General features: G+C 44.2%; 1 protein-coding gene across 1 annotated transcript in view; it reads left to right on the forward strand.

Moving 5' to 3' along the window:
- Positions 1-26,343, forward strand: part of RUNX2 (runt related transcription factor 2) — a 131,753-nt gene that overhangs the window by 69,485 nt on the left and 35,925 nt on the right. Inside the window, exons 5-6 of the mRNA XM_025209577.1 lie at positions 6,964-7,137; positions 17,876-18,037. Of these exons, the coding sequence (XP_025065362.1) occupies positions 6,964-7,137; positions 17,876-18,037 (336 nt within the window). The remainder of the gene's footprint in view (positions 1-6,963; positions 7,138-17,875; positions 18,038-26,343) is intronic.

Here is a 26,343-nt window from a genome sequence, read left to right on the forward strand (position 1 = left end):
GAGTGGTCGGAAGTGTCCGGCACCCCTTGCTGTCTCTGCTACAGAAGTGCAGAAATGCACAAAAACCTCCCTGATGGTCAGTGGTCATCTATTAATCCTTAATTGGAATTGAAATTTGATTTGAACTGTGATGCAAATCAGTTAATGCTGTTTAGAAAGCAGTGAGCATGTCTACAAACAGGGTTGGATTAACCCTTTAGTGGGCCCTAGGCAAACAAACTTGTGGGCCCCGGGCTGATCGAGACCCCCCTCCCCACCCCAACATTGCCGCCTGTGGGCAGTGGGGCTTGGAGCTGCTGCTAGGAAGCAGCTACCGTGGCAGTGAGGCTGGCAGAGGGGAGGGGAAGGGAAGAGAAAGGAGGTGGATGGGGCCATTCACAGCGCCACCGCAGAGGGAAGGACTGGCTCCCCCCGCAGCTCAGGACCCTAAGCATGTGCCTAATTTGCCTATGTGTTACTCTGGCCCTGTCTACAAATGGCTAGTCTGATTAGTTTTAAGTACTGCATCCATAGGTAGACAGATGACAACACAAAACATGAAGAGGTAAATATGGAGCATCAGCACCAATTTGTATTGAGGGTCTCTAGGCTGACCTGTCAAATGGCCAGAACTACAGACTGACTCTCAAATGGTGCTGTAAGAGCTTGTTCCCAGATCCACAGAGGGGCTTAGATGTGGCTAGCTGACTTGGTGGGTGGGATTCAGAAAACCAGTGTAGGTGTCTAAGCCTCCTATACAGCAACTGGTGGAATTAGGCACAAAAGCATGGGGGACAAACAAGCCAGAAAGGATGCCTGAGCTAGCCAATACAAAATGCCACAGATGGGGGGGTGCCTGAAATCCTCTGCTATCTCCCAAGCTCAGGCACTCACCTGCAGCTGTGAGAGAGGTGCTTTAGTGTGACTGAGTCACATCTCTTCCTGGACTTAGTTGCCCTTGTCTTCCTTTTGGGCCTGAATGTCTGGATCACTCATTTCTTTTAAGACATGGTTGAATTAGTGATGCTGCTGCCCATCTCTAATTAATAATATAATATAATATAATTATACACACACATGTATATATGTATGCATGCATGTGATATACTTTATTATATTATATTATACATACACACACATACCCTAGTGGGTAGAGCACTTGACTTTGAAGTGGGAGACCTGGATCCTAGGCCCTCCTCTGCCTGAGGGCACTCCAACCCCTGCTTCAGCCTGCCCTGAACACTATGTAAGAGTTGGTGGGGGTATTCATCAGCCTTTCTTTTCAAGCTGTAGGAAGGAACAGAAGGGTAGGAAGAAATACAGGTTTCTCAGCTGAAGGCAGTTTTCTGGGAGGAGGAGGACTTGTATTCTAGCCTCAGCTGTCAGGGCTGCTTATACATTTTGCATTAGAGTAATGGCATAAAATGCCCATACAGTGTTGAGCACAGCAACTGGAACACAACTAGTTCTGCAAGGTGGCACAGCTGCATCCCAGCCCTTAACCTAGTGCTTAGGACATCTCTCGTGGGAGATGCTGGCTTGAACCCCGTCAGGCTGAGGCATGCATAGAACGCAGGCCTCACGCTGCCTGGTTTGGTCTTCTAACCACTAGGCACTTATATACAAGGGTGTGGGGGGTATGACTATCATCACCAGTGTTTTCAAAGGAAGATGCTGGAGCTGCTGTGTTTTGTGCTACACTTAATGCTGACAAGGCACCTCCTAGACTGGGCCTGTCAAGGGACTTACACATGGGGATGTCTAGTTTGTGAATGCCAAATGGCCTCGAGCAAGGGTTGGCCACATGTGGCCTTTGGATTGGATCCAGCCTGCAGAGCCACTGGATCCAGCCCACATTGCTGCAGGGCTTTTGCCTGTGCCCTTGCTGACACTAGGGCTTAGCAGCAAGAAGCTGTGCTAGGACCTGGGAGCAGGAAGCTGCGCCGATACACTGATGCTTCTCCCACGCCTTGCCGTCCCCACCTCTCCTCTCCCCGAGGTTGTGGTGCGAGCACGGTTTTCAGCCAGAGGGGAGCCGTGCCAGGGCCAGGCTGTGGTGGATGGCAAGGGGCAGGAAGAAGCTGGAGCAGCATGGAAACAACTTCCAGCTCCCCAGCCCTGGCGCAGCTACCATCTGCTTGCACCACAGCCGGGAAGCAGGAGTCTGGGAGAAGTGGTAGTGGCAGTGTGGGCACAGCTCCCAGTTGTTTGGCTCCAGTAGGGGCACAAGAAAAGCTCCCTCTCCCCTCCTGCTAACATGCCGTGGAAGCCACTAAGGCCCACGTCAGATTGGAGCTGGGTTGTTCTGGTCCATGGCTTGAAAATGTTGATTTCCCCTGGCCTTAGGCATGAGATAATTGCTGATAAGTTCAGTGAAGATGGTGCCTCTGGGCATGCCCAGGAGCAGAACTCCAGGCACCTAATTGACTTTACTAGAGGAAGTTAGGCCCCAGGGTGGTTGCAGGTGCATACTGATGAAAAGCAGGAAGTTTGTGAATCTCAGTCTCGTACTTAGTACTCATATTCCGCTTAAATTGCACTAGAAGCACCTAAGTACTTTTTTGGATGTAGTCTTTAGGGATCAAAGAGATTACCTGCCTTCCCAGCTGCCACCTATTAGCAAATAGGGATAGCGCTACTTGTATCCAGGAGACATTCACATACCGAGCACACATTAAAGACATAAAATCCATCTAGAATTGAAGCCTTAGCATGCTTTCTGTCCTGGATGTGATGGGTTATTTTCTGGTGCTACATCACCTGGCAAGTTTAAACAGTGTTCATAGTTATGCATGAATCCATAGTTTGCGTTTGTTTTATTGCTTTTACTTTGTCAGCAGTATGTTGCGGTCCAAATTCTGCAAATTACAGTTTGTTCTTACAGCCCATTCAGTGGGTGAACTGCAGTGCAGTCTATTCTCAGATGTTTCTTATACAGGTTTGCAACTGGTCTAAAGGGGCTTTGAAGGGCTGATAAACTAGAATATTACTCTTCGTCATCTAAATGACATGTGAACAGTTTGTGGACAGAAGAAATTTTGGGGGCCAGGAGATAGGAATTCTTGAATGCCAGTGGAGGCTCTGACACAGCGTGCTTGTGCTGTATGGAAGCACTTCTTTCAGTTTGCGTCCATCCTGTTAATATTTTTGGATGCTCTCTTGGTCTGATTCACAGCCCATTGAAGTTATTCATTGTAATCTGTCATGCTCCTGTCAGATATTATTGACTTCTCTGAGTTTTCGATCACATCCTTATTCAGTATCTCAGTAAAAAGTCTTGGTTTTCTCAGTCTCATCTCCTGTCAAAGACTTTCCCTGTGACAAATCTCCCTTGTTACCTGCATCTGAACTTGCTCTGTTTCTATTACATTTTCTTTGAAATAGAGTTCCTAGAATTGAAAGCTGTATTCCCGTGGAGCTGTTTAATAGTATTATAATATTCCCAATATTATTTTCTCCTGCTTTTTATGCAGCTTCATATTGCTTTTATTGTCACTGCTCTATGTGGATCAGAAGTTTTCATTGAGTTGTCCACACTCACTGCCTGGGCTTTTTCCTGAAATAAATTATGCCTCACACATGAGACAGAGGAATACATCTTTTCTTAGCAAGTTCCCTTGAGATCAGGAATTTCTCTGTCAACGAATGCATATATCACTGCTGAGATGAAAAGCAGCTTTTGTGCAACGAATTTCAACTATTGAGCATGTATTTCATTATTCCTACTGAAGCACTGCTTGGAAATTGTTTTTAGGGTGGGTCAGTGTATTTTGTTGCTCTTCTGGAGGTGGCAGGGGTGCTGTACAAACATCTATGGGGCCATCAGGTTATAAAAAGTACTTGGTTTCCTGGTTTGCAAGTGCTAATATAATGTGTTCAGGTCTTGCTCTCCAAGAAGCTGCCTGACTGCCTTTGACTTAGGTCTGTTTTTAAGAATCACAGCTCACCATACTAGTGTTACTGCAGTGGAGGAGTGACTGGAGGAGCCTACTTGGCCCTGGCTTTTTATTATAACAGAATGGGTCACACAAGCTTGCGAAGAGGAAATTTAATATAACCTTTTTGGAAGACCTCACTGAGTAATTTGGCTTCTGTCTGGTGTCCACAGCCCCTTTTCTATCATAACCCTAAAATGTAGTTTTTTTAATGGGGGCTGAGGTGTGAGCTATGGCTTCTATCTGCCTTGCGGGGTCTCATCATTCCCTGCCAGGCCTGGGATTACCTCTGCTCCCCCTCCATTTCATCCTAACTGGATTCTTCCTATTTCAATGGCACAGGAAGTTCTGTCTTCTTTTCCACTAGCAGGCAATTGCTGGGTTTTGCCTTAGAGGCAACTGCATCTCAGCGACAGATTGTTTGATGTAAATAATTAATATATGTGGTTAAATATAACTTTTGTTATAACAAAGTGCTACACAAATGAATGAGGCAGCATAAGTAAGATGGAGAGCATCAAGTACATATTTTTCTGGCTCTATCCAGGAGTGGTGATCAAAATCCAGGCGTCCAATTGAAGGCTTGCAGGCTGCATACAGGCCAGGAGCAGCTGGTCCAGGGGTCCTGCAGCTGCTTCTCCTATAGCCATGCAGTGCAGAGAGGCCTGGGGTGCATGCCCTGGCCATGGGCAAGTTCGCCAGCCCTGACCTAAGTAATATCAGTTCATACTTTTAACATACTCCACAGTTAAAGCTTGTGCATCAGTTTGTTAGTAAAGGGATTTGAGGTCCTTGAGGAGGAAGGGCACTATATAATCTTAGACTAGCACTTTTGTCTCAAAATTCAAAACAAAGGCCAATTTGGGAGTAGCTGCACTTTCATGTAAAGCCAGCTCTGGTGCGTAAGATAGCCGAACTCAGTTGGCCTTATTTTGAGCCCTCGGAAACTCATCAGGATAATTATTAGGAACAAATATGAAAAGGTCTATTGGAAATAAACAAATTGAGGGAATAAGAAACAAGAGCGTGAGAAAAAAAGAGGGAGGCGAAGAAGAGAAATTCTAAGGAAATAGGATGTGTAAAAAAAATGTGTTTAGGTTTAGTAACACTTAGCTTGTAAGCTAGGTGCTTTACATAGATTCAACAGATAGTGTTAAATATAATCAGTTTAGATCTTATCGTATTGAGCTGCCACTGCAACATTTCCTTGAGCCTGGCAAGATATCATTCTACCCTGATGTTCATCAGCACGGACTCTAACGAGTACCTCTTTATGCCCATTTAGGTCGGGGGCGTAGGGAGGGAAAGGTTCTAATATATAGCATCTGTTTTCCTTTAACTAGAAAAGAACCCCATTCCTTTGTGTCAAATCTTGGATCCAAAATTAGTTTCAAAGCTCCCCTGCATTGTTTGAAAGAGTTCTCTAGTGTTCAGTTCCACCCAGTTTCCTTTCACACACACCCTCCGAATATTTTTATTTATTTTTTGGATAGAAGCATGATTTCTCTGAGTTTTGTTTTTAAATTGCCACTCTGGTACACGTCCTGAAAATAACTCGCCTACTTTCATAATGAGCTGTTAGGATGCTAATGAGATCAAGTGCACCGTACTTTGGGTGCTCGGGCGTTGTGATGATGGATGATGTAAACACACCTGCTTGTAGAAATGCAGGCCAGGCTGATGGTTACAGAACAAGACAGGCAGTCAGAGGATGGAGGTTTTAGTTGCAGCTTTGCCACAGCCCCATGCTCTTAGCCAAGTCTTTTAATCACTCCGTGCACCATTTTCCCCCTGGATTTCATAGACATTACAGGCTGGAAGGGACCTCGTGAGATCATCGGATCCAGCCCCCCGCCATAGGCAGGAAGTCAGCTAGGATCAAGTGACCCCAGCAAAAGACCAAGTGATCTTGAGTGACCCCAGCAATTTCATGCATCAAATTGAGGAAATAAACCCTTTCTGTACTATATTCACAGGTTAAGTCAATTCAGCTGATGAGGTGCTCAGATGCTGAGGTGGTGATGAGGACCCTAGAAAGCCTTTAAAAAGGAATTAAATCTTGAGCAAAAATAGAATAACAGAAGATGTGTAATTTCTGTATTGTGATCATAAGATCTTACCAGCACAATAGCACTGGTAACAGCGTGTCGGCTTGGGCACCGTTCTGTTGTGATGAGTACTGTTTCACATTTAACAACTGCGCACCAGTAAAGATCATCCTCGGTTAATGCATGTGACATGCTGCTGAGCTGCTAACAGAAGCTGGTAGAGAGTAAGGATGAGATACGGCCTTTTAAGCAAAAGGAAATAGGGGACCCAGCAGCTTTGGCATTTTTTCCTTATTACACCATTCTTTGTTCTTCTCGCAGGAGAACGGCTGCACATTTCTGTTTTCCAAAAATCTCCCATGTTACAGAATAATGAAAGAAGCAAAGCCGGGTCATAGCAAATTGTAGCAGAGTAAACAAGAAAAAAGGAAACACATATTACTCAGCTGTCCAGAAATCTCTGTAATTAATACAACCATTAATTGCGTAATTCGTCCACTCACACACACGTATGCAACAGATTGCCACTTTATCCATTCCAACATAGTTAAATCCCCCCCACATCCCACCACCCTAAAAAAACCAAACTTCAGCCTCACGTGGATGTTATATAAAATAGCTTATTCTGCTAAAGTTGATTCCGAGTCAGGATGTGACACTTTTTACACTTATACACATATACACTTATACACAGCGTACAGCTGTATCCGTACCAGATAGTCAGAATAGCACTGAAGTCAATGGAGCTCTGACTTTTTAGACCCACCGAAGCTCGGCCCCACAGTTTGTAACACTCAGGTGCCCCAGGCAGGGTCTGACAGTACAGGATCCTGTGCTCTCATTCCCCAGCTACTCTCTTTCACCACCTCTGGTTTCAGTCAAGAGTCCATGACCAGTTACTAGGTCCTTGCAAAAAGGGGTTTTTGGGGGTGGGCTTTTTGGTATAGTAAATTGTTCAATCATGTTAATAATGCTTTTATTTTATGATTTGCTGTTTCCAGGGCACAGACAGAAGCTTGATGACTCTAAACCTAGTTTGTTCTCTGAACGCCTCAGTGATTTAGGGCGCATTCCTCATCCCAGTATGAGAGTAGGGGTCCCGACTCAGAGCCCACGGCCCTCTCTGAACTCTGCACCAAGTCCTTTTAATCCACAAGGACAGAGTCAGATTACAGGTAAGAGACAGACTCATAGGTTTAATTTGCACAGGTGGTGATAGCAATGGGTTATGGATATTTTTGTCTCAACTTAGATAAACGAGGCCATTACAGAGTAAGTGATACACACCTATCAAACCTAGCTGGGGAGCGGATTGTTTGGTAGCGTTTGAATCTGAAAAATGTTTTTCTTTCCTTCTTTTTTTTAAAAGCCTAAAAGAGAAAAATCCAGCAAAACTGGGCAGTGATCTGATGAAATTGCAATTGCCACGTAGCTCTGCTTATACTCCCATGTGGAGGAATGGCAATCCATAGAGATAGTCTACCTGCGAACATGTTTATGGAACAGGGTTTTTTAATTCACTCATAGGGAATAATGTCAGTATAAGGAAAAAAATACAACCTTTTCATATTGTGCCTTCCATTTAGCACTGGTGTTTATCATTGTCACGATGAACAAACTGGATTATGTGGTAATTACCCAGGGCTGCTAATGAGGGCTGTATGCACCAGTTATGACTGTGTGCCGGGGGACAGGATTTCACTGTGCTGAGAAAGAAAACATATAATGCTGTGTGCAACAAATTATGAAACTGCAATGGGATTTTAACTGCAGCCGGGCCAGAGGTTTGCAACGAAACCCCACAATCTAAAAATGCACTGGCTTTACCATGCTGTAACTTGTAACTTCAGTGAAAGGCTTAGTTAGGTCCTCCGAGATCTTTTGAGGCAGCCTGTGCCTAATTTTGGCTCTGATTTCTGCCAGTCTATATCTGTCAGATAGAGATATGCCAAGATGCGATCGATCCTTGAACAACCTAATAGCAGTACCAGAAACCCTTAATAAGTGGAGGTAAATAAGCAAGATTGTACTGTACCTGTATGGTGTGCTTTGCTTGCCGGGGCTGCTTTTATCACAGAAATACAAAACACATTGTAGCTGAGCTAGTGGTATCCACACTACATGTGCTTTGCCAGTTCAGCGTACCGGTTTTCCTATACCGGTAAAGCACTCCTAGTATAGATGTCACCTTTGAGTCAGTCTGGAAAGATTTATGGTTTCATGTTTCAAGTGGTTTTGACATGATACCAGCTGAAACTCAGCGGTTTTGACAAAGTGTTGTGGCTTTTTTTAAAAGAAAAAAAAAGTTCAACCAGTTTATTGATTTGCAGTAAGGCAGAGAAGTAAGTGGGTTAGTCTGAACCCAAAACTCAAGCGAAACCTCGCAAAAATTGAAACGAAAATTTCTGCTTGTGAACCTTTATGAACAGGAGCTGCCAAATTTCTCACAGGTCTAGAACAGCAGTTTGAACTGCTATAAAATACATGTATAAATATCAGGGGCCTTGCCATCTAGTAATATCTCAGAACTGGTTCATTTACCAGGCTTAGTTGGGTATGAGATCTGGATTTACTTCATATCATCCTAAAGGTAAGAATTGGCAAAACAAAGTCCATGGGTTTCAGCGTACTATTGTGTCTTACGGTAACTGAGGACATGACACAGCTCCCAGGAAAATGTCTGACTATATATTCCCATTTCAGTGGGGGCAGGAAAACCCCAAACCCTTCTCCTTCCGCCCACCTCCATAGTTTACCCATTGTGCAACCCTATACTTACGGAGCAGGGTGGAATTTTTCCTGACCCCATCTGGTGATCAGCTTATGCCCTGAAGCAGGAGGACTGAGAGCCCCTTATAATCTTCATCCTAGCTAAGTGTAACTTCATATGCCCTTCTCGTTCACATAAATGCCTCCTGTAAATGTGCTGCTGGGTTTGATTAATAATGTAGTTCTTTGCCTCGTTATGAATCAGCAGCAGCTCTTACAAATCTTGGAGGTGAATTTTTTAGGTGAGGTTTAAAATAAGCTTGACTGTAAAGAAGGCGTTGGCGTTTGCTACCCGCTCTGCAGAGCCAAAGAGTTAGTAGTTAAAACCTAGGACAATTATGCCAAGAGAGACTCGATCTAGACAAGAGAGAGCTGATGCTGATAGGGCAGAGGGAAATAACCTGGACAGGAGGATGAATTGACTTCTCCTTGTAATCGTGGAGTGTACTTTTTTCTTGCCAATGGTGGGAATCTTTAGACATCCTGACTTTTGAATCCCAGCTAGCTTTGACAACTCCTACTAGTCTGTTAAGTTTGCAGATAGTTATGATACACCTTCCATTTACACAGACCCTGCTGTAGTCGTCCACACCTTTATCTCCTCCTAACCTCCCCTTTAATAGAATGGTTAGTATGAACAGATTATATTTGCAATTGCTCTGTTAATTGCATTGGTTTCGGCATCTAGTTTGGGGTACTACTCAAGTCAGTAATCCTTAATAGGTAAACTACTGTGGGGCAGATCATAGTGCATGTATTAGGCACCTAAGTGGGCTTAGGTGTCTTAATGAGATCCTATCCACCCTGCTCAAGCCCATGAGAAACCGTTAATACAGATGTTGGGTGGGGGGAGGGTAGAGGGTGGAGAGGGTGTCTTCACCCTCACTATTTTTTTTTGTGCCTTCATTTTAAGGCTTAGTTGACAACATGTTGCAACAAAAATAGATGCATTAGTGGATCTGAGGGACTGGAACAGGGAAGAATAAGATTGCACTTAGGTGCGTAAATCCACTTAGGTGCCTAATAAGCAGAATAAGATCTGGCTTTCCTTGCTTCGGAAGAGTTGGCTCCTTCCACCGGGACAGCTGTGGTATGTTCGCTGGCAGTCCCTCTGTGTTCGTCCAGGGATGTTAAGTCTGTCGTTGTAAAAATCAGGCCAGAGAGAGACAAGGTCTATGCTTCAGGGAGCAGTGCAAAGCATCTCTTTGATCAGTCATTTGCTTGACCATAGAAAATGACTGAGTTTATGCCACTTTGGTTTAGTTATAGGGGAAGAAGTTATATATGCTACCCACTTCAGACAGCTAATTTGATGGGATGCTGTATTTGTTCCAAGTAACCTCTCCAGATGCTGTAATATGTGTCCACAAGTCAATCAATAATAACTCTCCACTGATCTCTTGACATGGGCTTTTCAGCTGATAGGGCATAGGTATATATTTCAAGAATTGACCCTTGTACAAAATCAAAGGTTTTTATTACATTTGATTGAATTAACAAGGAACTGCTTTGGAAATCCTTTATTTTAGTAACTTTGAACCCAGTAACAAAGCCAAACCCCCCCCCAACCCTCAACGGTTTTTGTTCCTAATAACCATAGCAGCAAACAACTGTTTCTCTGCAACATGTTATTATATAATAATTGTTTTATTACCAGGAAGCACATAATTAAGCTGCTTTTGTTTCATTCCAATTGAGGTTTTGCATAATTATTCCATGATTAAACATAAATTGTATTTAAAACCTGGCCAACTCCCATCCGAGTATTAAGAACTAAGCAGATGCCTTTACACGGTTGCTGGTTCGTTTTCTGATTTCTTCTCTTTTCCAAGGTGATGTTTATTTCCCTGTAGTACCTGAATGCAATTTGCAAAAAATTACCCCGTGATTCCAAACCTGCAATAGGATCAGACTGTTGCAGTGCAAGGCATGGCTTAGCACCAAGTTGCCCTTATTCAACATGGCATTTTAACTAGCATTCTGCAAAACCAACATTGAAGGGTCATTAAAAAACAAATCATCCAATAAGCAGATACCTTTGCTGAAGTAGTGCAGATCCAATTTGAGCCCTGCATATTGCTCATAAATCAAGACTCCTGTCTCCTCACATTTGGATGCTGGTATATTTGCAATGTCTTTTTATTTTTATGGAACTTAAATAACTGGCCGGCATATCGTATTACCCTCCCATTCAGACAGCAAACTGCTGCATCAATTCTTAAACATGAAACAAGGAAAATTGTTGTTTTTCTAAAATACAACCGGTGAGGATTAGCTTCTATCAGGCGGGAAAAGCCATGGGCGTAATGGCAAGAATGCGGTCAGTATGAGTAGTGGAGTCTCAGCTGCAGAGCTGTAGAAACTGTGAAGTGGGAGTTAAGTGAGGTTTCATGCTCCATCACCGTTGTGGCACCATCTGATCTATAGGCAATCTGTGACTTTAGTAACTGAAATAACAGTACTCAAAGGTTATGTGAAACATGCTTTTTTTTTCTTTCTTTCTGTCTTTTTTTTTTTCTCACTTCAGCAGCATGTAACTTCCATTTTTTCAGACTGGGCAAAGACTGAGCAGTCTCTCTCATTAACTCAGCATATTTAGGGTCGCAGCAGACAGACTTAATGCATTTAGGGCTGGACTCTACAGCCCAACATGGATTGAAGTCAGCAGAAGACCTAGAAGGGCTCTTAGATGGTGAACAGAGCAACATGATAATTGTGGGCAGAGAGGAAAATCCATCCCTCTTCAGACGGCAAGCACAAAGCTTGCGAACCAGGGAAGTTTCCCCTAATTCCAGTTTTGAGCCTTTAGATACTGATACGCTGCATGCCACTCATCTGCACAGAGGTGAATGCCACCTGGAAGGACAAGACCCTTTTCTGGGCACAGTGCTGTTGTGTGACAGGAAGGGATGGGGTGAAGCAGCTTGCTTACCCACAAAATCTGTGCAAAGGCCTTGTTTAGGTGTTGCTTCTGTTAGTCCCTTAAGAAAGCCAGTTTATCATCAGCAGGGCGGTTTTGCTCATATAGAAGATTACTATACTGCTTAAACCCAATGTGGAGATACCCCCACACTGGGCTGGATTTTACTTTTAATGCGAGGTGGCCCAAAACACAGCCCAGGGTGTTTTGCACAGCCGGATGTGGCTGCCTTCTCAATATGGCTCAAACTACAGATGCCAGCATGTCTGGCTGTGGACCTGGGATTTCTACCAGAGGGTTACTCTGCTTTGAGAACAAGGGTAGCTGTAATCAGCTTTATCTCATGCAAATTAATTGCATCCTTCAGGCAACTGGCAAGTAGCCATTGTGAGCCTGTATTAGGTAAAATTTGTCTCTCTCCCCTTCAGGTATCCTATTCTTTTCTCATTTTACACTGTTTGGCCTTCTAGCTAGAGGGGGGTGCTTACTTGTTTCTTTCCCTAGAAATGTCACTCTGGGATGGGATGTGGGGGATGACTTCTGTCAGGTCTGGAAGCCATAATCTGCCTTCATTTTATCAGGGTATAACTCCACCGGATTTACCTTCAGTGGCATTCTCAGTGAATGATGCCGGACACCCAGATTTTGAATAAGCGTAGGCAAAACTCGCAGAGCAGAGTTTTCTACAACGGCTGTCCATTTCCTTCTGCTGACAGCAGTCTTGGCTTTGCTCAAATCATAATTGAAGATATCTTACTTTAAATATTTACCAAAGATAGGTCCAGACAGCTCGTTTGTCAGCATCGGCAGTAGCACTAACAGAGACAGTAGCAACACGGCCGTGGTCCCAAGGCTGACCGGCTGAGCGGGGTTCAAGCGAGAGTGTTTTTGTAAAGTGCGTGTGCTCGGTGAAGCTTTCAGACTACAGAGCAAGGACTCGGTGAGCCTGCGTGCCTGGTGAGCGTGTTCCCCGGTGCTCGCTCAGCTCGGGGAACGGGAAATTGATCTCTTTCCACTGCAGCTCTCTGTATGTTTCATTGCGTAGTGCCAAAGCAATGGAAAAGGCTGCTCAGCGGAGCTTTTTAGGGTCTGTTTCTCCTCTCATTTGCACTGCTGTCAATCTGGGTATTTCCTTGGGGGGCAGAGGATTTTCACCGCGGTAGAGCGAGTGAATCGACAGGCGAACTGGAACGCTGGCTTCTAACTTTGTAACGTCCGTCCAGCATTTGGCTAATTTTGTAAACAGCCTTATTTTTTCCAGGAATCCACTGAGATGCACACAAAAGCCTGCGGGAGACAAGTGTCAAAGAATGTGTAAATTTACCAGCAGTAACTACGAATGTGGGAATAAAGTACTAGGGACAAAATAATATGCAAGATTTGATATTTCCTGCTCTGTAGACGTTTACCTGGCAGTGCAAACAGGAAGGAGCTGTTTATGTATTAGTTTAGACCTCACCCATGCTGACTTGTTTCAGCCGATCTGTGCATTATGTGTAGCAGCGTATGCCCTGTTGCAAATGACTGTTATGAAAGAAGCACTTTTCTTCACACCCACGCAGGCATAACAAAAAATGTTTACAAAAGGAGGACTGCTATTAGTAATCCCTCCAAATTCTCAAGTACAGAAATACGGGACTTCACTCTGCTTTGTTCACCTCGCTGCTGGCCTTTTTTTAGGGTCTATCTCATTGTTGCCTTTGGGGCGGGTGGGTAGGTTATTCCTCCCCTGTTCAATGAGCTTTTTAAGTTAAGGGGGGGGGGGGGGGGGGGGGGGGGGAGTCAAACCTCTGGGATTTTTCATATGTTGTAGGCTTTTAACAATTGGAAAGACTTGCTGGGCCTGTCAGAGCTCCTGTTCCTTTCCATGACAATGCAAAGCTTCTGGCCTACAGAAATTGCTTGATCACGAGCGACTCCTGTAAGGCCCCCTACTCCCGGCCGTCCCGCATCCAAGCTAACAAGAGAATTTGCTTCTCAAGCAGGGCAGGGGAAAGGGCACCACTAATTGGCTAGAAGGTCATTGCATTTGCTTTGTTTGCACGTATTAAACACCTCCGCTATCCAGGCTAAGTGGGTACTTGGCACACAACTAGGAAATAGTAACCTTCTCAAAAATTTCCCTGTAATTACCTGGAAGGCCCTAGGCGGAACTTCGCCACATGGTCCCAGACAAGGTTGCACTTGGGCCAGGCGTGTTCGGAGTAGGAGGCAGCGGCATAACTAAGGCAGGGTGACTGGGGCAACCATCCCAGAAGCTGACTTTTTTTGGGGGAAGGGGTGAATAAAACAGCTGCTGTCAGCAGCTGCCCAATTGCAATTGAAATCATGCTGGCATCACAGCGGCAACTGGACGTTGCCACCGCCCCAGGGCCTGACCGCTTCATGACACAGCTGGTAGCAGCAACTCTATCATCACTTCAGATCTGGCTGAATCTAACTCTAGTAACTGGCTTGGTTACTAGAAACCTCAGACGAACGTCATCCTTCCTGGCTTCTAAGGGTGAAAACAGACATTGGGTTTATCCCAGGTTGGACTGGTGAGAAATGCGACTTATCGGTCGCTATAGATTGGCAGCACTCCCTTCCTCCTCCACCCGCCCCACAGCCTGCACACACGAAATACCCACAGGTACCAGTGAAGAGGAGTTTGTTTGAAGGTTTCTGCTCGGGGACCTTGTGAACTAGGTGCTTCCGTTTCCTGCTTGCTGGCAGGCCAAATGCCATGTATGAAGTCAAGCAGCCACAGGGAGTGATTCTCCTCCCTGCTCCGAGTTAGGGCGAGGGGACCTCATTACTCTGCACTATTGTGCATTGCTGCTTTCCTCCCTGGTAGTGACTCAGAGTTGCAATACTGACTTCTTATATCAGTGGTGCCCGGGCTTTGGTTTTGTTTTGCTTTCATTGCTTGCTTACGGATGATGAGGTGAGGATTTGGACAAGAATGCATTTTAGGTGCTATGAAGTGGGGGAAGCAGCTGCTGAGGAGTGCGAGGCTGCTGTTACAAATCTACATGTGCACCTCTGCAGTAGCCTGCACAAGCCACACGCGTGAGCCCCTGCTTTGAACCTGGATGAAGCAGGGTTAACACTGGAGTGGGGTCTGCGCCAGTTCGTACTTCGATTTGCCGTGCAGCTTTAGAAGAGGAGTTTGAGTGTTGCTACATTTACATTGCAAAGTAATCATGCAGACAGGATAATTAGATGTATCCTGTGATAGCAGTACAGCTGTTATCTCTCTCCATACTGGTGAGCTCAACCCCCAGACCACAGGCCAGATCTGGCTCCCCACAGGTGGAGCACCCCACGGGTCCTAAAATTTGGTGGCAGGGGAGCAGTGGGGAACCCTGCAAGCCGAATCGCGTGGCCCTGTGTCTGGCCCACAGAGCAGCACAGGGCCCAAGCTTGGCATGGGGTGCCAGGGCTTCATCCCAGCACACAGGGCCCAACGTGGCCTATGGACTGGCCCTGCGACACTCATCTGGCCCCTGGGCCCAAAAGATTGAGCACCACTGCTCCATACCTTCAGCCTTCATTTTTCTACAGAGCTGAAGCTGAGCTCTCTTTTTCAAAGAGAGAAACTCAAACTAGACTAGGGTCCTGTTGCACTAGAAACATCGAGGAGGAGACAGTCCCACCTCCAAAGGACTTACGAACTAAATAGGTGATGCAACGAGATGGAGAAACACACTATGATTATCCTCATGATATAGCTGGGGTACCAAGGCAGAGAGAGGGTGAGTGACTGGCCCAAGGTCACACAGGAAGTCTGTAGCAGAGCCAGGCATTGAATACTGATTTCCTGAGTCCCAGTGACTTACAGTGCCACCTCTTTCTCTTGCTATCTTATGCTGTGTATTTAAAACTCCTGTGGCTCTCATGACCTTGCGCCAGTCAAGTGTAAAAAGTAGGATTCTGTTGACATGACCCAGAAGTCTTTGTTTTCATTTTAAGTTGGGGTGAGCCAACGAGGCTGTGCTTAGATGTAGGTTTAGGCTAGATTTCAGGGTCCAAGGCCAAAGAAGGACTAAGGTTCAAGATACCATGATGCCAAAATACCACAAAAGTCTGGCTTCCGCCATTTCATGTGGCAAACATCCCATGACAGCAATTATCCTCACGAGCGTCCCACATCTTGGACCAAATCCTACAAGAACAGCCATTCTTCTGATATTTTTTCTGCTTTTTAGCTGCAACTGAGGCCCCTTCCAGTATTGGATCTGACCTCGAATCAAAACCATAAGGGAGGGCTGGGTTAGATCCAGTTTGGGACTGACAATCTAGAGTTCGATGGAGTCGGGATTTGCGGGTCTGTTCTTGACCCTTCATTACTGTTAAGATTGTTTTCCCAGCACACCTCTGCTTTTCCAGTTGCAGATTGCTTAACATAGACTGAATCATGAATAGCCGTACTAGCGTGAAGCAGAGAAACATGTCGATATCAGATATAACAACGAGAGTCAGTCGGATTTGAAGCCGTGCCAATCTATACAACCCATACCTTGAAATTGTTAAGACAAAAGTTGTTCATTACATTTAATGATCAAGTGTCCTTCAGATTTCTAAGGAGCTTTTATGTTAACCATTTATATTACTCAACTGTAATATAAACGGCAAACTCAGGGAAAATCCTTTTAAAATTAAATTGGAAAGGATTTTTTTTATCTATATAGTTATTTTGCTTCAAGGAAGTATCTGCTTTCCAGACATCTCTACAAACAAATCATGTCTGAACAGAAAAAATAAACAAGGAATAGCTGAAGCTACAAGGTTTTTCTGTGTGGAAGAGCAGAGTGGGAGGTTTGGTTTTTTTTTGTAAAAAGATGAATTTCCTGAAAACGGGGGCTTTGCTTCTGCCATGCAGCTATTGCATTTCCATTGACAAGGCACAACCTTGGCTCAGCGTCTTGAGTGTAGTAGCTTCTTGAGTCAAACTGGAGCTGATTTGCTACCTTGGAAATGGAGAAAATTTAGAAATTAGAAAAGAATTTGGATATTAGAAAACACTACTTCACAGTCAGGGCGGCTCGGATCTGGAACCAACTTCCAAGGGAATTGGTGCTGGCTCCTACCCTGGGGGTCTTTAAGAGGAAGCTTGATAATTACCTAGCTGGGGTCATATGAGCCCAGTATTTTCTCCTGCCCAGGGCAGGGGGTCGGACTAGATGATCTACTTAGGTCCTTTCCGACCCTATATCTATGAATCTATGAAGCTATGAAAGATGGGTTCCCAAGTGTACAAGTAAATTCAGAGGCAGTGGTATATGCAATATTCCTGTACATCATGCAGATCCCAACAGAAACTCTCCCGGTTAGGAAATGCTTTCGGGTTTTTCACCAAGATAAAGAGAGAGAATATTTATGATGAATTCCTGTTTCTAGTGGTGATTCAACAGATAATAGCTAACAATGAAAGTTGCAAATTGTAACGATAAGAAAATGAACCTCCCCTTCCTCTTCTGTCATCCAGTGCAGTCACCAGAAGCTCACAGCAAGGATAACCTACTGGGCCTTGAATCTTTGCCTCCAAAGTTGTCTATAAAAAGTACATCAAAAGGCATCGTTAAGTTTCAATGGTTACCCCAAACCATTTGGTTTCATATTATAATTATGATGACTGTAGGTAATCGAGTTAGAATTCAGACGTGACCTTTTTTAGATAGATGCTGATAGGGCTCATGACATTTTCCCTCTTGGATCACTTTCTCAGCACTGAAAACCCTTCTGTTTAATGTTGAAACTGGATAATAACTTGGCAGACGTGGCTCACAACTTTTGTGTTCCCCCTTTGCCCCCACCCCCAACTAGCTAAAATAAACTTTAAAAAAATCAAGCCTGATAGCACTGAGGTGTGGAAGGTGTTAACAGACCTGGGAGCTGATGCTGGAATTTTTTCTGAGAGCTGGACAGGAGAGAGGAGCAATGTACGGACCCCCGACCACATTGATTTCAGCTCCGCTTGCTACCATTTAAAAAATCAAAGGAAATACTTTGCTCCGTGCTGTTTGTTTTTCACCTGATTATTTTGCAAGGTGAAAAAGCACAGATAAATGGAGAAGGAAAAGGGCATGGGGTGGGGGAAGGAAATGTTATTTCTCATACATTCCCATTCTTCATAACATCAGTGGGCTTAGATTTGGCTGGGGGAGACCCTATGTCTTTTTCTTTTCTTTCTTTCTTTCCTTTTTTTTTTTTTAAATGTTCTCTTTTGTTTTGTTTTCTAGACCCCAGACAGGCACAATCATCCCCTCCATGGTCATATGACCAATCTTATCCATCCTACTTGAGCCAGATGACTTCACCATCCATTCATTCCACAACTCCCCTCTCCTCCACACGAGGCACGGGGCTTCCTGCCATCACCGATGTGCCCAGACGCCTCTCAGGTAAAGACCACGTTTCAACTAAACAATTGTGCAGAGAGTAGCAGGGAAGAATGAAGGTGCTTATAACTGCGGTTCAGGAATACAAAGGAAGATCAGTATGTGGTACCAGACTTTCTGAATTAAAGGGGGATCAAAATCTTCATCTTTTAAGGCTTGGATTTGAATGTTTAAGTGTTGCCACATTACTCTCGAACATGTCGTTTAAATGTAAAAAATTCCATTTTAGGTCAGATTATCTGTTACTGTTTCCATTACGTTGTTTTCAGCCGAGAGCCATTTCTCTGCAAGTTTCAATGAAGTTGTGATATTTTTCTCTTTTTTATTTTTTGCTGTCTCCTAAATTAGATTAGTCTCACTGGAAAGTGTCTCTATTTCTTTAACATTTCAATCTAAGGCTTATTTTTGCTTATTTCAATCCAGTAGGTCAAGAAAGCCAGTTCCCTTGTTAATGTGTACTGAAGATCCCTATCAGAAACTGGCTGAGGCACTTTTGGGTACAGGGCAGTCCTGGAAGGAGTAGGCAAGTTGCGCTTCAGAATGATAAAGGAGAGAGGAAATCTTAGCAACCCAGACTAGACAACAACCAGGGACTGACACTTTTATCCAACAGATAGATGTATATATGCTCTGTGATCCAGCTGTAAGGGGCACAGAGGCAAATCCAGCTGTGGAAAGTCATTTGCTTGTCTGGCTGTAAAATAGGGCATGCAAGGGTGCGCAGTAACCTGGTTATTTTGCCAATCTGGGGAACTCTCAACTGGAGCGTTACAATTCCAAACAGACAAATGTGGAAATATTAGTGACCTGTCTGCCAAAATGCATGTGTAATATAAAGAGACTCTACTTTTCATTAATAAAGCACAAAGGATTGGTTTTATATAGCTATTCTTCCATGTTTGCAAGACACTCTTATGGTCTCGGATTCTAGTCCCATACACCTGTTTGACTTCCAGCCAAGCACATTTCTTTCTATCTTGTTTTCCCCTCTCCTCAAAGCTCTTAGCACTATAAATGTTGCTCACTTCACTGAGCTGCATCACCGACAAGCTGAACTTGAGCCAAGAGGCATGTAGGATTTGATTAGTTTAGACTCCTTGATTTCTTTCATCTCGGAGGAGGGAAGCTTTGTTTCTCAAACAAACAGCCATGAGATCTCCCTGGTCCTAGCGCTCTGTTTTTGGAGAAAGTAGACCATCCAAATGGGTCAAAGTTTCTGGTGTTAGCAGGCAGGCATCTCTGTCCTCTCTTCGAGATGCTCGTTCGAGTTAAAAACAAAATCTACTTAATTTGGAGGAAGTGGTTTGTTTGGCTGGAGACTGATTTCTTGTTAGGTTGAGTCTCCTGCTGGCCAGTGTCGCCCTGGGTTGTTTAACGAGTTATTTTTGCAGTTTTGCCCTGGGCAATCCCTGCAGGAGCGGGCCCAGCTGGGATTGCAGCAGCTGTACAAGTTACTTGCCCTGAAGCCCTGCAGTGTGTATTCAGATGTAAGCATCTCTCTCATGGGCACAAGCTCCACAGCTAAAAGAAGTACATCACAGGGCCATTATTGAGAACTTCTTTACTGCACTTTGTGGCAAGCTATCCCCACTTCTCCTGTCCTTACCTTTTGGGGAACGGATGATCCCCATTATTCCCTGGCCTTTTCTCATCCCAGGAGGTGCCTTTGTAACCTAGATACCAACGTGGATTTTGATTTTCTATATGCCTGGATGCTTATCTTGCTGGGGTCATCTGACTTCCTGCCCTTTGGGCAGGGGGCTGGACCCAGTGATCTTGCGAGGTCCCTTCCAGCCCTAATGTCCATGAAAACTGTGAAAGAGGGAACCTCCAGAATACAGCATGAACTCACTAGCACTGGAGTTTCAGCCAAAGGCTTCCTTAGGTCGATGACAGGCTCTCACTCGCAGCGCAGCGGTGCTGTGTTGCACGTTCCAAAAACCTTGTGGCCTCACTCGTGTGCCCCGACCAGGCCAATTCCACTGCACTGAGGCGCCGGGCAGGATCTGGCCCGTATTGTTTATAAAGTGCAGAGTGGAATGTTAATTTAAAGCGTGGCTCTACTCTGTAAAGTGGCTATGTAAAAACGCCACCTCCTTTACTCGCCAGATGTGCTTTTCTTGTGCACATTCCAGCTCGATTCTGCTGACTGCAGTGAATAAAAATAAGTCTGCACCAGTTCTTACTTCTATTTGCCGTGCAGCTTTAGAAGAGGAGTTTGAGTCTAATGTTCCTTACAGATTGTCATTAGGGCTGTTGACTAAATCCTGATACGAGGGCTCTCAGTCACACTTGGATCACCTCGTTAAATGCTACAGTAAGGTGGGCTGTGTCAGAGGGTTGTGCTCTGAGCTAGGATCAGGAGGCTTGGGTTTAATTCCTGCCTCCACCCCTGGCCAAGTCACTTAATTTACTTAGTGCTTCCATGAAATGAGAAGAATGCTTTTTTGGTATACAGCAGTATAATGTTGATTGGGAGGTGTTCAGATACTACAGAGAGGAGGGCCATAGAAGCACAGAGAAGTATGAAAGGGTATGCAAAAGTGGTAGGGGAAGGAGCGCAGTTGTGAGTGTGCGAGCCTCCAGTCTTTATAACCAGCCATGATGAGTGTGAAGGAAAGAAGGAAAGTCTATAGTGGTGGTACTTACAAGAATCAGCTTCTTTCTTGCAAGCTGAGAAAACCAGATCCTCATTCATACAATCCTATTTCCACAGAGTCATTTTTTAGAGTAGAACCAGGCTTTAAAGAGGAAAAATTACATTCCTGGAAGCCCTAGAAAACCCCTCCTGCATGAGGTAAAAATTACAGCTTTACAAGGCCTGGAAGGAAAACAAAATTTGCTTCCTAGTACAGTGGCAGAAATCTGATTATCGTGTTTGTTAAAAATATACAGGGCATTTTAATGAATACCATATTCATTGCCTGTTGCTTAACAGCAAACAGGAAGCGAAATAGTAACTCTCCACATTCAGGCATTTTTTGGCACTCCCGTAGTCCCAGAATTCCCTATTTAGCTCTACCACAGATTCAGAGTTTCCTCCTGCTACACTTGAGATCCATTCTTCCATCCCCCTCGTTCCACCCATGCCTTCTTTCAGTTTTGTCAGCTAAGACATTCAAAAAGCCTGAACTCTCAACTAGTCAGTGCCTGCTTGAACAAGCGTTAAACTGGTCAAGTTACATCTTAGACACATACCTGGTTTCTGCATAAGACTTGGGTGTTTGGGAGCACCAGGCCTGCAGCTGTGTGGGGCAAACTTTGACTGGCCCTCTACTTGTGATCTCTTGCGCATGTATTGACAACTTTTCATAGAAGCAAGACATTGGGTATCAGGTCTATGTTGCATAAGGGCAGATGGTAGTCTTATGTAGTGTTTAGATTATGGATTGTAGAGAATGGTTTGGAAAGGGATGATTCTGCCTCAGGCAAGGGGTTGGACTACAATCACTAGTTGAGCTCTGGGCTAGGGACAGACATTCAAAAAGACTGAGACTGAATTGATTCAGGTTAGTCTATAACCTGGCTAGGCTAAATCAGTTTGTAACTGTACAGACATCCCAGAAATGCAGGTACATGCCTGCAGTAGCTCAGGCTGGAAGCGGGGGAGGGGGGTGGTGCTAGAGCAGCCTTCCCTTCCCTTCCCTTCCCTTCCATAGTGCTGAGCTGAGGGTGGCGTGGCCAGGCCCTGCATGACACTCTAATTAGGGAGGGGTTCCCCCTCACCCCTTCTGACAAGCCCAGCAGGGAATTGATAACATAGTGTTTATCACCCCTAACTCAGTGTTTATCAGCCCATTAAGAAAACAACAGAGGGACATTACCAGCTACCTGTTGATTCTGCCTTTGTCCCGTCTGCCACAGCAGGAACTGTAGTCAGCATGTGGTCTGCTAGCTAATGCCTGTGTAAAGCAGAGGGTATGGGGAATCACTGCTTAGCAGGGAATGGGGAAAGGAGTAGGGGGCTGGGAACAGGAGGAAGCCAGGCAGACGCCTGCAGTCTCTGCCGAGCTCTAGCCAGGGAGCAGAGGGGAGGGGCCAGCTCTGCTGTGGAGCAGAGAGCCTCACCCAGCCCAAAGAGCATGCCAGGATGCTGGAGGAGTCTGGTTTAACTTAAACCAGCAAGGGGTCTGGGACAGACATTGCATAAACTGGTTTCAGCTAAATCAGTGAAGTCCAATACTGCATTCAACCAGCTTTATCTCAGACCGGTTTCAGCCATTTTCAAACTGGTTTATGTGCACTGAACATCTGTTCTGTTACAGGTTTAAATCAGTTTCTGATCACTTAAACTGGTTTATGTATAATGTCTGTCCCTAGCCTGGAGGTCTGTACCAGCCATATTTCTCTATGATTCTCTATGGTTCTATGAATGTGTACCTCAGTCTTCAGGCAGGAACCAATACTCAATTGTTGGTTATTTTAAAAAATGTAGTAATGATAGTTATATATTTATTTATATGTATACATATATAACTATATGTTCTTTAATATAGTTATTTATATTTAGCCCCAAAAGAATGGAGGATGAACTTATGGCTAATACCCCAGTATCCAGATAATCTTTGTTCATCCAAAACCCACACCGCTTTTCAACCAAGCATGAAGGTATATTATCGACTCATCTACTGTTACAACTCAGTAATAATAAGAGTTGAAAACCTTGCATTTATTTCATATTAGAAAACCTGTGTGTTGCCACTTCCCAACAGGGCCAGTGAAAACTGGTTGCCTAAAATATAAATATCATTAAATAAATAATATTGTACTGGCACCTCAGGAATACCCATGTTGTTCTGATTATAAGTCAACATTTTTTTTCTTCCAAAAGAACTGTAAAAATTTAACTTAATTTATATGCGGAGTCAACCAATAATCAGGCCCCCAACAATCTTGATTTTTGCATTTTGCAGTATTTCTGTACATCCAATAAAAATACCAAATTTGAAACATCTTCTTGGCAGTTTTTATGTTAGTATTTTTAGTACATTTAACTCTTTGGATCCTTTTCTTGGTTTTTAAATTCTCCCGTGGGATTTTGTAAGGACAATAGCAGTTCTAGGATTTCCTCTGTAGTTATCAACCTATATTTAGGGAAAAGGCTGTTTTTCTCTAAATTGAACCTGAAAACATGAGGTCAACTTATATGCGGTTTCTGACCTGGGCCACTGCAGGCATGTGGCTTCATTTCCGGAATCAAAAGTGAATGTCTGTTCACTTGTGTATTGATTCTAACTTTGCACTTTAAACGAACCTGTGAAGACTGAATTGATTCAGCCTCGGGCTTTTTGACTGTCTGTACTTAGCCAATTTGAAAGTTGAGACAGCCATATCTAATGACTTACTGCCACAGAGTGGGAGAGACAGCGCCTCTTGCTCCATCTTCCTTGCACCTGTCCCCACTCATGTTGGGGAGTCACCTCCTTGTGCTTCTTGCTGAACACCACACAAGGACTTGCAGGAGCAGGCCCTTTGACATCCTCAAGATTTGGTCTAGAAACAGTAGCAGACCAGTAACCTGATGCACAAAAAAGATTGTCACGAAGCCATCACAGTTGCATCATACACATTTGTGCCTGACAATTATGTACTTGACAGAAACAAGTGGGTGAAGAATTACAGTACAGCCCACCAACAAACAGGCACCACCCGCCCTTCTGCAGACACATGCCTTGCCCCAACTCCTATACATCACAGACACTACATTTTATTTTGCCCCTCCACAGATTCCCAGCTTTTCATGTTGCCGTCACCAGACTACTCTCAGAATACACCAGACTGCTACCTTTAACCTGCTACCTCTCCCCATAGTTTGATACATGGTTTCTGTCTCCTACAGAAAAACAGGAGATGGCCATGACAATGGCAATACTTTGTGACATTCTCTAAAGGAGAATATTTATCCACTCACCTCTGGTGATGGATGAACTTTCCGTTAGGGTGAAAAATCACACACGCAAAGCAAAAATCCTTAAAAAACTACCCATTGTACCAGATGTGTTAACATTAATCCTTCTTGCCTGTTTCTCAAGAAATATCAATCAAGAAAAAGTAAGTAGAAATTTCAAGTATAGTCCAATTTAATACACTCCTTATTAAAAATCTGTGAAATAGTATAAAAAAGCTTAGAAAATATACTCATAAAAACTGACACTGAAATTTTGCACTGAAGTGTTGCCTGCGAGGAATGTCTGCCCCCCTTTAAAAGCCTTTTTTAGAACACAGCCTTAACTATGAAGCGGGCCCCCGTGCCTCCATAATTAAGGTTAAAACAACAACAATAATAATGTTTTTATGTAGTGCAACAGGAAAAATCAAGATCAGGGCCTCATTATGAAATGAGGACGTAAATGAAATACATGCACAGAACCAAACTTCTAAAATAAGCATTTCTTAAACTTTTTTCTTAAGATCACAGTAATTCCGTGGATCCATAATACAAGGGCTCCATCATTCTGGATCTGCCTAGACCTAATGAAGAAGCAGAAGTTAAGAAATATCAGTGGTTTCTCTATTCACTAAAAGAGTAAAATCTAAAACCACAGTCTTCAACTCCCTCTATGCTCACTTAGTAGCCAATAATGGTAGAATCCACCCTGCTGCAAAATTTGACTGGATTTTTAATTCCTATCTAATGTAAGATAACAAAAATAAAATAAATTCAAACTGAAGGCCAGTGGCTGAAACTGAATCTCTGGCCTTAGGGCCACACCTGCATGTTTCTGGAGGCTGATCCTATTCTTATGATAGGGGCACCTATGTGCCCAGAGGAGACAATAGAATTGCTCCTACACTTTAGTTGGGTAACTCAGAATTGGTTACAAGGGGTGTGTCTACATGTGCAATTAATGTGAAGCAATAAACTCCAGAGAGTTTATTGCTCCCGGGTGCGCCATTCGCACGTTTGCTTGGGACCACAGCACATTGAGCCGGGTCGAAGCAGCCCTGGTTGGCAGGGGATCCCGAGGATCAGCTTGCCAGTCTGGGGTTGTTCCCCCCCAACTCAGCATGCTGCGGAGGAGCTGACGGGGTACGAGGGCGCTCCACTGTGGGGCTAGCTGACAGGCAGACGCCACCGTGAAGCACCCTTGTACCAGGCAGCCGGGGCAGCATCTGCACATGTACTGCTGTGGAGTTAATTAGTTTACTCCAGCCTGATAGGGGCTCACATGTAGACACATAATGTTTACTGCAGAGCTAATTAATCTACTTTGCAGTAAACATCTCGTGTAGATGCACCCAAAGTGTATTTTCATCATCTACTAGGTGAAGCAGAATAGAATTGTGCCCGTGAAGTACACAATTTGGCAAGAGAAAATTTCATAGTGATACCAGTTATTAAAGTAAGTTTTGTAAAGCCAAGAGTGCCAGGAGTTTAAACTTAATATGGATTGACTTGGATTTTGGTTCATATCTATGTTTTTGTTTGTTTTTAATCTGCCTTTCCTTGTTCATTTTTCTTGGTTTTGTTTTGTTTTGTTATTCTCCGAGTATTAGGTCTTAGAAGGAAATATATCCTTCTGTGTCCTACTTCATCCAGCGATCCCAGAGCAAGTTGCAACCATTAATGGAACTGGATGATTTATTGCCACAACTTGTGGAAAAAACTTGTGGAATTCATTGCCACAGGAGGTGGTTGAAGCAGATAGTCCCTTTTTGAACCTGGCTATACTATTTCAATTCATGGATGATACATCTATTAATAGCTGTTGAGCAGAACAGTTGGAGATGTTTTATCTGGCATCTCTGAACCAATAACAGTGGCTATCAGGGAGGGATATTGAATGGGAGATAGATTACTCTAGATATGTCTATCCAGCTTGGTGCTCTCTATAACTTTCATTTCTACCACTATTGGAGACAGGATACCAAGTTAGATGGACCATTGGTCTGACGTAGTATGGCATTTCTTATATGCTTTTTTTAAATGAGGACATCCCACAGTGGCCCTGTGAGGTATCTATCTATTAGGGGTGTGCGAAGCGGGCCCTATTTGATTTGGATTCAGATTCGGCCCGAATCAGGGACAGTGATTTGATTCGTTGATTTGGATCACTGTCCCTGATTCAATTTGGCCGAATCTGAATCTGAAGATTCGATGCTGATTTGGAGAATCAGCGATTCAGACACAGACACAGCTTTAAAAGTTTTTTCTACATACCTTGAGGTAGCAGGTGTGGCTTGTGAACGCTGCAATGCTGGGGCACATGGAGTGTCCCACAGGAGTGCAGGGGGGCCCTCCACGTGTTCGGTGGCGAACCCAGAAGTGGATGGGAAGTACTTGTGGTCTACTTCCGGGGCTGGCCAGG

This window comes from Alligator sinensis, unplaced genomic scaffold (genome assembly GCF_000455745.1).
Source record: "Alligator sinensis unplaced genomic scaffold, ASM45574v1 scaffold1156_1, whole genome shotgun sequence".
Lineage (NCBI taxonomy): Eukaryota > Metazoa > Chordata > Crocodylia > Alligatoridae > Alligator > Alligator sinensis.